Genomic DNA, 15160 nt, shown 5'->3' on the forward strand with positions numbered 1-15160 from the left:
CACCCATAGACTCAGCACTGTCACCCACGGACTCAGCACTGTCACCCATAGACTCAGCACTGTCACCCATAGACTCAGCACTGTCACCCATAGACTCAACACTGTCACCCATAGACTCAGCACTGTCACCCATAGACTCAGCACTGCTACCCATAGACTCAGCACTGCTACCTATAGATTCAGCACTGTCACCCATAGACTCAGCACTGTCACCCGTAGACTCAGCACTGTCACCCATAGACTCAACACTGTCACCTATAGACTCAGCACTGTCACCCATAGACTCAGCACTGCTACCTATAGACTCAGCACTGTCACCCATAGACTCAGCACTGCTACCCATAGACTCAGCACTGTCACCCACAGACTCAGCACTGTCACCCATAGACTCAACACTGCCACCCATAGACTCATCACTGTCACCCATAGACTCAGCACTGTTACCCATAGACTCAGCAATGCCACCCACAGACTCAGCACTGTCACCCGTAGACTCAGCACTGTCACCCATAGACTCAGCACTGTCACCCGTAGACTCAGCACTGCCACCCATAGACTCAGCACTGCCACCCATAGACTCAACACTGTCACCCATAGACTCAGCACTGTCACCCGTAGACTCAGCACTGTCACCCGTAGACTCAGCACTGTCACCCATAGACTCAGCACTGTCACCCATAGACTCAGCACTGCCACGCATAGACTCAGCACTGTCACCCATAGACTCAGCACTGCCACCCATAGACTCAGCACTGTCACCCATAGACTCAGCACTGTCACCCATAGACTCAGCACTGCCACGCATAGACTCAGCACTGTCACCCATAGACTCAGCACTGCCACCCATAGACTCAGCACTGTCACCCATAGACTCAGCACTGTCACCCATAGACTCAGCACTGCTACCCATAGACTCAGCACTGTCACCCATAGACTCAGCTCTGTCACCCATAGACTCAGGACTGTCACCCATAGACTCAGCACTGTCACCCATAGACTCAGCACTGTCACCCATAGACTCAGCACCGTCAACCATAGACTCAGCACTGTCACCCTTAGACTCAGCACTGTCACCCATAGACTCAGCACTGTCACCCGTAGACTCAGCACTGCCACCCATAGACTCAGCACTGCCACCCATAGACTCAACACTGTCACCCATAGATTCAGCACTGTCACCCGTAGACTCAGCACTGTCACCCGTAGACTCAGCACTGTCACCCATAGACTCAGCACTGTCACCCATAGACTCAGCACTGCCACGCATAGACTCAGCACTGTCACCCATAGACTCAGCACTGCCACCCATAGACTCAGCACTGTCACCCATAGACTCAGCACTGTCACCCATAGACTCAGCACTGCTACCCATAGACTCAGCACTGTCACCCATAGACTCAGCTCTGTCACCCATAGACTCAGGACTGTCACCCATAGACTCAGCACTGTCACCCATAAACTCAGCACTGTCACCCATAGACTCAGCACTGTCACCCATAGACTCAGCACCATCACCCATTGACTCAGCACTGTCACCCATAGACTCAGCACTGTCACCCATAGACTCAGCACTGCCACCCATAGACTCAGCACTGTCACCCATAGACTCAGCACTGCCACCCATAGACTCAGCACTGTCACCCATAGACTCAGCACTGTCACCCACAGACTCAGCACTGCCACCCGTAGACTCAGCACTGCCACCCGTAGACTCAGCACTGTCACCCATAGACTCAGCACTGTCACCCATAGACTCAGCACTGTCACCCACAGACTCAGCACTGCTACCCATAGACTCAGCACTGTCACCCATAGACTCAGCACTGTCACCCATAGACTCAACACTGTCACCCATAGACTCAGCACTGTCACCCATAGACTCAGCACTGCCACCCATAGACTCAGCACTGTCACCCATAGACTCAGCACAGTCACCCATAGACTCAGCACTGTCACCCATAGACTCAGCACTGCCACCCGTAGACTCAGCACTGTCACCCGTAGACTCAGCACTGTCACCCATAGACTCAGCACTGTCACCCATAGACTCAGCACTGTCACCCATAGACTCAGCACTGTCACCCACAGACTCAGCACTGTCACCCACAGACTCAGCACTGTCACCCATAGACTCAGCACTGTCACCCACAGACTCAGCACTGTCACCCGTAGACTCAGCACTGTCACCTATAGACTCAGCACTGTCACCCATAGACTCAGCACTGTCACCCATAGACTCAGCACTGTCACCCATAGACTCAACACTGTCACCCATAGACTCAGCACTGTCACCCGTAGACTCAGCACTGCCACCCATAGACTCAGCACTGTCACCCACAGACTCAGCACTGTCACCCATAGACTCAGCACTGTCACCCATAGACTCAGCACTGTCACCCATAGACTCAGCACTGTCACCCATAGACTCAGCACTGCCACCCATAGACTCAGCACTGCCACCCATAGACTCAGCACTGCCACCCGTAGACTCAGCACTGTCACTCGTAGACTCAGCACTGTCACCCATAGACTCAACACTGTCACCCGTAGACTCAGCAATGTCACCCGTAGACTCAGCACTGTCACCCATAGACTCAGCACCGTCACCCATAGACTCAGCACTGTCACCCACAGACTCAGCACTGTCACCCATAGACTCAGCACTGTCACCCATAGACTCAGCACTGTCACCCTTAGACTCAGCACTGTCACCCATAGACTCAGCACTGGCACCCATAGACTCAGCACTGTCACTCATAGACTCAGCACTGTCACCCATAGACTCAGCACTGTCACCCATAGACTCAGCACTGTCACCCGTAGACTCAGCACTGTCACCCATAGACTCAGCACTGTCACCCATAGACTCAGCACTGTCACCCATAGACTCAGCACTGTCAACCATAGACTCAGCACCGTCACCCATAGACTCAGCACCGTCACCCATAGACTCAGCACTGTCACCCATAGACTCAGCACTGTCACCCATAGACTCAGCACTGCCACCCATAGACTCAGCACTGTCACCCATAGACTCAGCACTGTCACCCATAGACTCAGCACTGTCACCCATAGACTCAGCACTGTCACCCATAGACTCAACACTGTCACCCATAGACTCAGCACTGTCACCCATAGACTCAGCACTGTCACCCATAGACTCAGCACTGTCACCCATAGACTCAGCACTGTCACCCATAGACTCAGCACTGTCACCCATTGACTCAGCACTGTCACCCATATACTCAGCACTGTCACCCATAGACTCAGCACTGTCACCCATAGACTCAGCACTGTCACCCATAGACTCAACACTGTCACCCATAGACTCAGCACTGTCACCCATAGACTCAGCACTGCCACCCATAGACTCAGCACTGTCACCCATAGACTCAGCACTGTCACCCATAGACTCAGCACTGTCACCCATAGACTCAGCACTGTCACCCATAGACTCAACACTGTCACCCATAGACTCAGCACTGTCACCCATAGACTCAGCACTGTCACCCATAGACTCAGCACTGTCACCCATAGACTCAGCACTGTCACCCATAGACTCAGCACTGTCACCCATTGACTCAGCACTGTCACCCATATACTCAGCACTGTCACCCATAGACTCAGCACTGTCACCCATAGACTCAGCACTGTCACCCATAGACTCAACACTGTCACCCATAGACTCAGCACTGTCACCCGTAGACTCAGCACTGCCACCCATAGACTCAGCACTGCCACCCATAGACTCAGCACTGCCACCCGTAGACTCAGCACCGTCACCCACAGTGTGAGTGATATTTTCGAAGTGGATTGCTCCCCTGAAAATTCTTTCTCATCCCGCCAGGCAGGGCCACCTGACCTGGTCCAGCTTCACCAAACGTCGTCAACGGCCGGCTTCCTTGCCACCACCACCACCACCACCGCCACCACCGCCACCACCACCACCACCACCGCCACCACCACCGCCACCACCACCGCCACCACCACCACCACCACCACCACAACCACCACCACCGCCGCCACCACCACCACCACCACCACCACCGCCACCACCACCACCACCGCCACAACCACCACCACCCCCACCACCACCACAACCACCGCCACCACCGCCACCACCACAACCACCGCCACCGCCACCGCCACCACCACCACCACCACCGCCGCGCCATGCAGCACCCCGGCCGCTCCCACCGCGGCGTCCTTGACGACGGCCGCCGCCCCCCCGCCCTGCCGGACGACGGCGAGCTCGCCTACGGCGCTCTCCTTCGCGGCCTCACGCCCGTCGCCTGGAAGCCGTTCACCCCCGAGGAGCTGGCAGCCTGCGGCGGCGACGACTCCGGCGGCGGCGACGACGGCGGCGACGGCGACTTCGACCTCGGCGCCGCCGCCCCTCCGCCTCCCGCGACGACGTCGGACGCCTACGGCGGAGGCGGTGGATGGGGAGGAGGAGGAGGAGGCGGAGGAGGAGCAGGAGGAGGCGGTGGATGGGGAGGAGGAGTAGGAGGCGGAGGAGGAGGCGGTGGATGGGGAGGAGGAGTAGGAGGCGGAGGAGTCGGAGGCGGAGGAGCAGGAGGCGGTGGATGGGGAGGAGGAGGAGGCGGAGGAGCAGGAGGAGGAGGAGGCGGTGGATGGGGAGTTGGAGGAGGCGGAGGAGAATCACGGCCGTGGCAGCAGCAGCAGCAGCAGCAGGGCGTGGGCAACGTCGACGCCGTCCCCATCTCCTTCGCCAGGGTGCTGAGCGCCTGGGAGGGCTCCATCAGGGACTCCTCCTCCCCCTCCTCCCCCTCCTCCCCATCCTCCCCCTCCTCATCCGCCGGAGCGGCCGCCAGAATCGCCGCGGGCGACGCCGCTCTGCCGAAGGCTCCGACGCCGGCGAAGCGGCCGCAGCAGCAGCGGCAGGAGGCCGACTCCCGGCCCAGCCGGATCAGCGGCGACGCTCCGGCTCTCGACACCCGGCAGGAGGTAGACGCCTACTGGCTGGCTCGCTACGGGGCGCGGGCCAGCGACCCGCCCCTCCCCCCCTCCTCCTCCTCCTCCTCCTCATCACGCCTCTTACCCGCCGCCCCCCCCGCCCCCGCCTCCTCCTCCTCCTCCTCCTCCCCATCCTCCTCCACGACGCCGGAGACCCCCATCGAGCGTGAGATTCGCTCGTCGCTCGAGCGAGAGGAGTCGCTGCGACGCCAACGCGGCATTGTCGGCCCGGCCGCGGCCGCGGCCGTGGCCCGCCGCTCAGGCGGCCTCCAAGAGCTCGTCCAGATCCGCACGCGCAACATCCTCGGCGACGGGACGACGACGCCGACGCTGTCGCCGCCCGCGGGAGGCGACGGCCGACGGCGCCGCTCCTACGCCGGGCGGCGTCGCGGGCCGACGTCGCCTTCGTGGGCGTCTTCATCGTCGGCTTCGTCGGGCGGAGGAGGAGGAGGAGGAGGCGGAGGAGGAGGAGGAGGAGGAGGAGGAGGCGGAGGAGGAGGAGGAGGAGGAGGAGGAGGAGGAGGAGGAGGCGACGTCTTCGTGGATGGCGTCGTCACTTCCCCCGGGAGCGCCGCCCCTCCTCCTCATTCGCCGATCTCCCCCCTCTCCGCCGTCTTCACGGCGAAGCCGGCGGCGGCGGCTGAAGAGGAGGAGGACGAGGAGGAGGAGGACGAGGAGGAGGCGACGAAGACGTCCCGGGCTCCGAGCGGACGTGGGAGCTCGGCTGGAGTCCGAGGCGGAAGCCTCGCCCGGAGCAGCAGGATCACGACGTCGTCCTCCGACTTGCTGGACGCTATCGGCGGCGGCGGCGGCTCCTCCTCCGTCCGCTGGAGCGCCACGGTCGCGGAACAACGCCCCGGACGGGCCTCCGGGACGCCCGTCCGGGGCCCGCCGGCGCCCGCCGACGGCGGCGGCCTGGACTACTGGCGCGTGGACGGCTCCTCCTCGCGGGCGCCGGGGACGTCGGAGGGAGGAGGAGCGGGAGGAGGAGCGGGAGGAGGAGGAGGAGCTGAGACGCCCATCGAGCGGGAGATCCGCGTGGGCCTGCAGCGGGAGGCCTCCCTGCGCAAGCGGCGAGGCCTGTCGGAGGTGCGGAGCGTTCCCGAGCTCGTGCAGATCCGCTCGAGGCCCGGCATCGCCGAGCCGGCTCGGGCCGCCTCCGGCGTCGGCGGCGGCGGCGGCAGGGACCGCAGAACGAAGTCCGCGGGGGAGGAGGAGAGGGTGGTGGTGGAGGAGGAGGAGGAGGAGGCGGTGCCGGGCGCGCCAGGCACCGGCGTCGGCGGGCAAGACGAGACAGACAGGGGGAGGATCCGGCGGAGGCAGGCGCAGCGGAAGAGCTGGCACGGTGCCACCGCCGCCACCGCCGCCGCCGCCGCTGTGAAATCACCGCCTCCGCTTCTTCCCGTTCCGGATCTTTCCCCGGCTAGGCGCCCCACGCCGGCCGGTGCAGTCGTGGGCTGGACAAGGCCCCAGGCCTCCACGGGGGCCGGCTCCACCTACCGTGGCCTGGACCTCGACGTGGCCTGGACCAGGCCTCAGGCCTCCACGGGGGCCGGCTCCGCCTACCGTGGCCTGGACCTCGACGTGGCCTGGACCAGGCCTCAGGCCTCCACGGCGCCCGGCTCCGCCTACCGTGGCCTGGACCTCGACGTGGCCTGGACCAGGCCTCAGGCCTCCACGGGGGCCGGCTCCACCTACCGTGGCCTGGACCTCGACGCGGCCTGGACCAGGCCCCAGGCCTCCACGGGGGCCGGCTCCGCCTACCGTGGCCTCGACCTCGACGTGGGCCGGAGCAGCCCCCGGGCCGTCTCGCGGCCGGCCGGCAGCGGCGGGGGCAGCCGCTCCCCGTTCAGCGTCAACGACCTGCGGACGTTCAAGAAGGGGGGCAAGCTGCGGATGCTCGGCGCCACGCAGCAGAGGAGGGGCTCCGGCGGCCACGGCGGCCACGGCGGCGGCCACGAGCCGCCGGCTTCGGCGGCCGACGACGAGGAGGAGGGCGGCGACGCTCGGCGTCCACCGCCGCCGCCGCTGGAGACGCCACCGGAGACGCCACTGGAGCGCGGCATCCGGGAGGCTCGCGAGCGCGAGGAGACGCTGAGGCGCGACCGGGGCCTGGCGGCGCAGCCCGCCGGCGACGAGGTGGTGGAGATCAGGACGAGGCCCCTGCTGGGGGCCCGGGCCGCCACGATCGGCGGCGGCCGCCGCCACCGCCCCGGCGGCCCCAGCGGCGTCGGCGGGGCGCCTCGGCCGTCGCTGCAGCGGATCCGCAGCCTCGACCTGGACGCAGCGATGGGTGGAGGAGGAGGAGGAGGTGGAGGAGGAGGAGGAGGAGGAGGAGGAGGCGTGAAGCCGAAGACGCCCGTCCCCGACGCGATGGACGACCGCGACAAACGCACGGCGGTCGTGCGTTTGTATTCTTGGAGCTGGGGCGGCGGCGGCGGCGGCGGCGGCACGGAGCCGCAGGGCCCCGGGAGGGAGACCCCCACCGAGAGGGAGACCCCCACCGAGAGGGAGACCCCCACCGAGAGGGAGACCCCCACCGAGAGGGAGACCCCCATCGAGAGGGAGATCCGCGTGAGCAGCGAGCGCGAGGAGAGCCTCCGGCGGGAGCGGGGCATCGCGGCGGGCGCCGGCGGCTCGCAGCTCGTGGCCGTGCGGCCGATGCCGGGACTCCTCGACGGGCCCCGCGGCGGCGGCGAAGAGGCGGAGGAGGAGGCGGAGGAGGTGGGGGGGGGAGGGCCCCGCCGGTACGGGCGGCACCGCCGGGGTTCCTCGGCGGCCACCCTCGACGCCGCTGACGGAGGCGGCGGAGGCGGTGGATCGCCACGGCAGGCCGAGTGGAAACCCACCGCCGCCACCACCACCACCATCAACACCGGCGGCACCGGGGCACCGGCCGTCGACCTGAGCTCCATCGGCGACGGCAACTACATGGACGTGGGCACCAGGCCCGGCGGCCCCTTCTCGCCGTCCCCGGTGCCGCTAGGGCTCGAGGTTCCCCAGGAGCAGGTGCTCATCGTCGACAGCAAGGTCTACCTGTTCGGCAGCGCGCTGCACAAGAGGGCTTACCTCGAGGGCCTCGCCAACCCGCCGGCGGCGCCGGAGACTTCGACGAAGGCCCGCGGAGACTCCACCGCTGCCACCTACGGCTACGGCGGCAGTGGCGGTGGTGGTGGTGGTGGCTACGGTGGTGGCGGTGGTGGCTACGGTGGTGGTGGTGGCTACGGTGGTGGTGGTGGCTATGGTGGTGGTGGCGGGAGGCCGTCGCTGGTGGAGCTGGAGGTGATGGAGTCGCTGAGACGGGAGGACGAGTACAGGGAGAGCGTGGCCAGGTCACGGACTTCCACGGCGGCGGCGGCGGCGGCGGCGACTCGAACCTTCTTCAGGTCGCCAGGTAACCAGCTGTGGTGGTGGTTGTGGTCGTGGTAGTTGTGGTGGTTGTAGTGGTTGTAGTGGTGGTGGTGGTAGTGGTTGTAGTGGTGGTAGTGGTGATGGTAGTGGTGGTGTGTGTGTGTCTGTGTATCACTGTGTGTGTGACTGTGTGTGTGACTGTGTATGTGTGACTGTATATGTGTCTGTGTGTATGTGACTGTGTGTGTGTATGTAACTGTGTGTGTGACTGTGTGTGTGACTGTGTGTGTGTGTGACTGTGTGTGTGTGACTGTGTGTGTGACTGTGTGTATGTGTGTGTGTATGTGACTGTGTGTCTGTGTGTGTGACTGTGTTTGTGTGACTGTGTGTGTGTGTCACTGTGTGTATGTAACTGTGTGTGTGTGACTGTGTGTGTGTGTCACTGTGTGTATGTGACTGTGTATGTAACTGTGTGTGTGTAACAGCACTAACGCCTACAGCCCTCTAGAGGCTACCCGGGGGATCTTTGCCTTCTCCTCGCATTCACCCCCCCCCCACCTCCTCCCCCCTCCTCCCCCCTCCTCCCCCTCACCCCTCCTCCCCCTCCCCCACTCCCCCCTCCCCCTCCTCCCTCCTCCCCCTCCTCCCCCCTCCCCCCTCCCCCCTCTTCCCCTCCTCACTCCCCCTCCTCCTTCCCCTCCCCCCCTCCCCCCCTCCCCCTCCTCCAACCCTCCCCCCTCCCCAGATGCCCCTCAGAGCGCCAGGCAGCTGAGCGGGAGCGCTATGCCGTGACGTCACGGCGGGGACGTCGTCCTGAACGTTGAGGCGACGTTGCAGCGACGTTCAGCAGAGGACACACACAGTCACACATACACACATACATACATACACATACAAAGATAAAGATCCCCCGTATAGCCTTAACAGACTGTAGGGGCAAGTGCTGTTAGCGAGCACCTATGAAGGCCGGAACGGTACACGAGGGGGTGGGTGGCCAGCACCACGCCCGACCGCCTTTGTCTCCCTAGTGGCGATGTTTATACACCGCACCAGGTACTCATTTGAGGCTGAGTCGACCTAGGGGAGGCCCGGGACCGGTTCAGATAATCGTCACTGGTGTTGGCCGTGAGCTGGAATCGAACCCGGGTCGCCAGGTTCATAGCGCAGCGTAGCGCTAACCGCTACACTACCGTACATACACAGAACACACACACAGACACACACACACACAGACACACACACACAGACACACACACACAGACACACACACACACAGACACACACACACAAATGTCCTTGACACCAGGACCTCCACGGTAGGTCCTGGTGTCAAGGACATGGGCTCGCATCCGCTGGTCCGTCACTATGTAGTCCAGCAGATGTTCTTGCTTGGACCCGGCATGCATCCATGATGTTGTGTGGATGCGCCGATGCCGGAACAGCGTGTTGGTAATTACAAGCCCATGGGCTGCACAAAAATCTAGCAGCCTCCTACCGTTATTATTGAGCTGATCTGGCCCATGCCCTCCAATCACTCCAGACCAGGTGCAGGCATCATTACCAACTCGGGCATTGAAGTCACCCAACAAGATGACTCTATCCCGAGGGGCCACTTTAGCCAGCACCTGTGACAGGAGGTCATAGAAGGCATCTGACTCATCGGCTTTGCCTGCATCCCTCCACGGATGTTCGTCTTCGGTGGGGGCATAAGTAACCACGACCACCATTCCTCGCCTCCGGTTGATAAGGCGAGCCCAAAGTAGCCTGGGGCTTACAGCTTCCCACACCTCACCGCCACGCTCCCACGCCCCCTTCATTCTTTTGTTCAAAAGAAGAGCCACACCCTGTTGTTTGGCGGTCTGCTGCCCCGAGTAGAGGACTGTCCATCCCCTCATGGTGGCAGGAGCCAGAACCGGTCCACCGGACCTCCTGAATGCCACAGAGATCCAGGCGGTAACGGTCCAGCTCCCGACAGAGGAGTGGCAGCCTCTCCTCCGCAGTGAGCGTTCGAACATTCCACGTGGCCACACAAAGTGGCTTTTCGTTGTTTCTGGAGGAGCCCCGAGGGTAGAGATTCAATCTCCTGGCTCCGCCAAATGGGGTTTGGCCAGGAGACGTCATAGACGCCTGTCCCCCCGGGCCCTCCGGCACAAGCTTATTAGTTACATATTTTATTCGTGGTTTAGTGGTAAATTTTTGAAGGTGGAGGGGTTACCAGCCCCTCGCACCCGTCCAGAGCCCCCGTTTAGCCACTGTGGTGGTCACAGACGCCATGAGGGGAGGAGCCAATCAGAATTGGCCCTCCCCCCACAGCACTGTCCACAACAGAGTTGCCCGTCCGGCACCGCGAGGAGGTAGGGGGTTGTTTTGCCGGACGACACACACAGTAACACATACACATAGACACACACATACAGACACCACCATCACCACCACCATCACCACCATCAACAACAACCGCCATTCGCCACTAAGTGGCGGTGACGTCACCACGACCCTTGTGCCTGGCCAGGTGCACCTTGAGGCAACGTGAAGTGTCGAACGCCCGCTGGCAGGAGGTCACGGGGCAGACCCAGGTGCCACGGGTCGACTGACCGAGATGACTGGCTGATGCACCACCTGTGCTCCCTACTGTGCCAACCTGCTGTGCTTTATCCACCCGGCGCTCCGCTCGTTGTTGTGAGCGTCGCTCCTCCGCCCTCCGTTGTTGTTGGAGGGCGACTGCCTCCAACTGCCCAGCAGCGTCCTTCACGAGCCTCCTCCACAGAGGCTGATCTTGACACCGCTGGTACCAGTCATCGGCAAGTCCACTCAGCTCCACGTCCTCCTGTACCACATCACTCCATCTCTTCTCTAGCCCGTGCCGCGCCCGTTTAGCCCCCTCGATCCGGCCGAACAAAAGCTGTTTCGGCATGCGGTGGCTGGGCATGCGGGCTACATGACCCCACACAGACACACACACACACAGACACACACATACACACACAGACACACAGACATACACAAAGACAAAGATCCCCCATATAGCCTTAACAGACTGTAGGGGCAAGTGCTGTTAGCGAGCACTTATGAAGGCCGGAACGGTACACGAGGGGGTGGGTGGCCAGCACCACGCCCGACCGCCTTTGTCTCCCTAGTGGCAATGTTTACACACCGCATCAGGTACTCATTTGAGGCTGAGTCGACCTAGGGGAGGCCCGGGACCGGTTCAGATAATCGTCACTGGTGTTGGCCGTGAGCGGGAATCGAACCCGGGTCGCCAGGTTCATAGCGCAGCGTAGCGCTAACCGCTACTACACTATCACTACACACACACAACAACAACAACAACAACCGCCATTCGCCACTAAGTGGCGGTGACGTCACCACGATGCTTGTGCCAGGCTATGTGCACCCTGAGGCCACGTGAAGTGTCGAACGTCCGCTGGCAGGAGGTCACGGGGCAGACCCAGGTGCCACGGGTCGACTGACTGAGATGACTGGCTGATGCACCACCTGTGCCCCCTACTGTGCCAACCTGCTGTGCTTTAGCCACCCGGCGCTCCGCTCGTTGTTGTGAGCGTCGCTCCTCCGCCCTCCGTTGTTGTTGGAGGGCGACTGCCTCCAACTGCCCAGTAGCATCCTTCACGAGCCTCCTCCACAGAGGCCGATCTTGACACCGCTGGTACCAGTCATCGGCAAGTCCACTCAGCTCCACGTCCTCCTGTACCACATCACTCCATCTCTTCTCTAGCCCGTGCCGCGCCCGCTTAGCCCCCTCAATCCGGCCAAACAAAAGCTGTTTCGGCATGCGGTGGCTGGGCATGCGGGCTACATGACCCAGCCATCGCAGCCTTGCCTGCCGGAGGAGCTCACCGATGGGACCCTGCCCAGATCTTTCAAGGATTTGTGAGCTCCTCACACAATCCAGTCTGGTTAAACCCAGGATGGATCGTAGGCAGGCCAGCCTAAATGTTTCTAACCGGCGAAGATGTTCCATTAGGGGGGTCCACGTTTCGCAAGCGTAGAGAAGGGAGGGAATGACCGTGGCCGAGAAGACCTGAAGCTTAGTGCGGAGCGACAGACCAGGTAGCTTCCACACAGCGTTACGCAACCGATGAAAAGATATTGCCGCTCGACTGATTCGGAGTGAGACCTCTGCTGTTAAACTGGAGCCAGTCATAAGCACACTGCCCAGGTATGGGAAACTCTCCACTCTCTCCACAACTGCCCCATCACCGATTGGGAGTTGTGGGGGTTGAGTGTCCGATGGTACAAAATACCCAGGCAGGTGCTTAGTTTTGGTGGGGCTGATGGTAAGGCCCCACCTCTTAGTGGCACACTCCAGTCTCAGCAGCAGCGTCTCCAACTCCTCCTCTGACTGAGCAGCTATTACCAAGTCATCAGCATACATAACGTGGTTGAGCAATAGGGAGCCATCCCTTGACCGCACCCGGGCATCGATTAGCCTCCCATTATATCTGTACCATATGGAGATTCCCCCGGTACAGCTATTGAAGGCTTCACGAACTACGTGGTCAAAATAGATGTTAAATAATGTGGGAGCCAGAGGACATCCCTGTCGCACCCCAAGGTGTACAGGGAATGGCTCTGACTCCCGGCCACGTAGTTTTACCCGGGCCCGTTCACCATCATGAAGGTCCTTAATGATCGTGAGCAGAGGGTCAGGTACTCCAAAAGCACGAAGAACGACCCAGAGCCCAGGCCTACTGATGGTATCATAGGCCTTGACCAGGTCAATAAAGCAGAGATGTAGGTCTTGTTGGAATTCCCTACACCTCTGCTGTAGCAGACGGACAGAAAATATGGCATCTGTGCAGGACCGCCCTTTCCTGAAACCGCATTGGGGCTCCGCAAGCCTCTCCTCAGCGTGCCTGGCAAGGCGATGCTGAATAATCCTTGCCAGGACCTTTCCCGGCACACTGAGGAGTGAGATGCCCCTGTAGTTGTTACAGTCTGTGCGGTCCCCCTTCTTAAAAAGGGGGACCACCAGGGCATCCTTCCAATCCTGCGGAACCCGTCCAGTGGTCCAGACTGTTGTTATGATGTCATATAGGGCAGTCTGTGCACAAACGCCACCCTCCCTCAGCATTTCGCTTGGGAGATCATCTCTGCCCGCTGCCTTTCCTGGTCTCAGACTCCGGATCGCCTTCAATACTTCCTCAGCAGATGGCACCTCAGCCAGCCACTCACAGGGGGTGACTTCATCCAATATTTGAGGCACCGCAGCCTCAGCAGGGTCATCCTCACTTTGTGCCACGATGTTTTCCTGGCTGAGGGATTTTCCCTCCCCCAGGACCTCACAGAAATGCTCAGCAAATCTGCGAACCTGTTCCTGGGGGTCGGAAATTGGATCACCGTTTTTTCCCCTAATGATGGTAATAGGTGTGGCGCTGCAGGTTACTTTTTTGATGGAGTTAAATAGAGATTTGTGATCACGGGCCACTGAGGCAGACTCCATCTCCTCAGCAACCCGCGACCACCACCCATCCTTGCAGCGCCTCACGGCTCTCCGAACCTCCGAGCGAAGGCTGCGGTAAGCCTCCTCATTCTCTGACGTGGGATTCTGTAGCCGATGACAGTGGGCCTGTCGCTTTTTCTCAACCATCGTGAACAACTCCTCTGTCATCCAGGGTGTCTGGGGAGGTCTGGACCGCGTACCCAAAGCAGCCATTGCAGCTGCATGAGTCACAGTCCTAAACCTCGCCCATTTACCCTCGACATCAGGAGGAGTCGGGGACGATGTCAATCCCAGCCGCAAGCGATGATGAAATTCTCGCTTGCAACTTTCATCAGATAACTGAGACCAGGCCACTTTAGGTTGGAATGGGGTCCTGGGTGTACACCCACCACCGGAGTGGAAGAATGGCAGGCGCATCTTACAGATGACTAGTCGATGGTCAGAGGGTAGATCAGCTCCACGGTAGGTCCTGGTGTCAAGGACATGGGCTCGCATTCGCTGGTCCGTCACTATGTAGTCCAGCAGATGTTCTTGCTTGGACCCGGCATGCATCCATGATGTTGTGTGGATGCGCCGATGCCGGAACAGCGTGTTGGTAATTACAAGCCCATGGGCTGCACAAAAATCTAGCAGCCTCCTACCGTTGTTATTGAGCTGATCTGGCCCATGCCCTCCAATCACTCCAGACCAGGTGCCGGTATCATGACCAACTCGGGCATTGAAGTCACCCAACATGATGACTCTATCCCGAGGGGCCACTTTAGCCAGCACCTGTGACAGGAGGTCATAGAAGGCATCTGACTCATCGGCTTTGCCTGCATCCCTCCACGGATGTTCATCTTCGGTGGGGGCATAAGTAACCACGACCACCATTCCTCGCCTCCGGTTGATGGGAAGGCGAGCCCAAAGTAGCCTGGGGCTTACAGCTTCCCACACCTCACCGCCACGCTCCCACGCCCCCTTCATTCTTTTGTTCAAAAGAAGACCCACACCCTGTTGTTTGGCAGTCTGCTGCCCCGAGTAGAGGACTGTCCACCCCTCATGGTGGCAGGAGCCAGAGCCGGTCCACCGGTCCACACACACACACCGGTCCACACACACAGACACACACACACAGACACACACACACAGACATACACACACACACAGACACACACATACATACACAGACACACAGACACACACAGACATACACAAAGACACACAGACACACACAGACACACACATACACACACAGACACACAGACATACACACAGACACACACACACAGACACACACATACAGTGCGTGGCACTGGGAGTTTTGTCCACGTATTTACTTTTTTTATCCGATGCGTTTTCCATGATTTGTGTGCTCAACTTTGATCGAAG

The 15160-nt window shown here is 60.8% G+C and overlaps 1 protein-coding gene across 1 annotated transcript; it reads left to right on the plus strand.

The window, feature by feature from the left end:
- Positions 1–4173: 4173 nt before the first annotated feature.
- On the plus strand, positions 4174–12042 carry LOC142907394 (uncharacterized). Its single transcript, XM_076056876.1, has 3 exons — positions 4174–7223; positions 7401–8371; positions 9074–12042. Exons 1-3 carry the CDS (start codon positions 4174–4176, stop codon positions 9118–9120), a joined length of 4068 nt encoding a protein of 1355 aa, XP_075912991.1. The 3' UTR covers positions 9121–12042.
- Positions 12043–15160: the final 3118 nt, after the last annotated feature.

This window comes from Petromyzon marinus, chromosome 78 (genome assembly GCF_048934315.1).
Source record: "Petromyzon marinus isolate PM22_M1 ecotype Great Lakes invasive population chromosome 78, UKy_Petmar_22M1.pri1.0, whole genome shotgun sequence".
NCBI classification, from domain to species: domain Eukaryota; kingdom Metazoa; phylum Chordata; class Hyperoartia; order Petromyzontiformes; family Petromyzontidae; genus Petromyzon; species Petromyzon marinus.

Excerpts from the sequence above, each read along its gene's own strand:
- LOC142907394 (XM_076056876.1), top strand. The coding sequence starts at position 4,174 with ATGCAGCACCCCGGCCGCTCCCACCGCGGCGTCCTTGACGACGGCCGC. Across the intron at positions 7,224-7,400 it reads GGCGTCGGCGGGGCGCCTCG|CTGGGGCGGCGGCGGCGGCG; the intron begins GCCGTCGCTGCA and ends GTATTCTTGGAG. Across the intron at positions 8,372-9,073 it reads AACCTTCTTCAGGTCGCCAG|ATGCCCCTCAGAGCGCCAGG; the intron begins GTAACCAGCTGT and ends CCCCCTCCCCAG.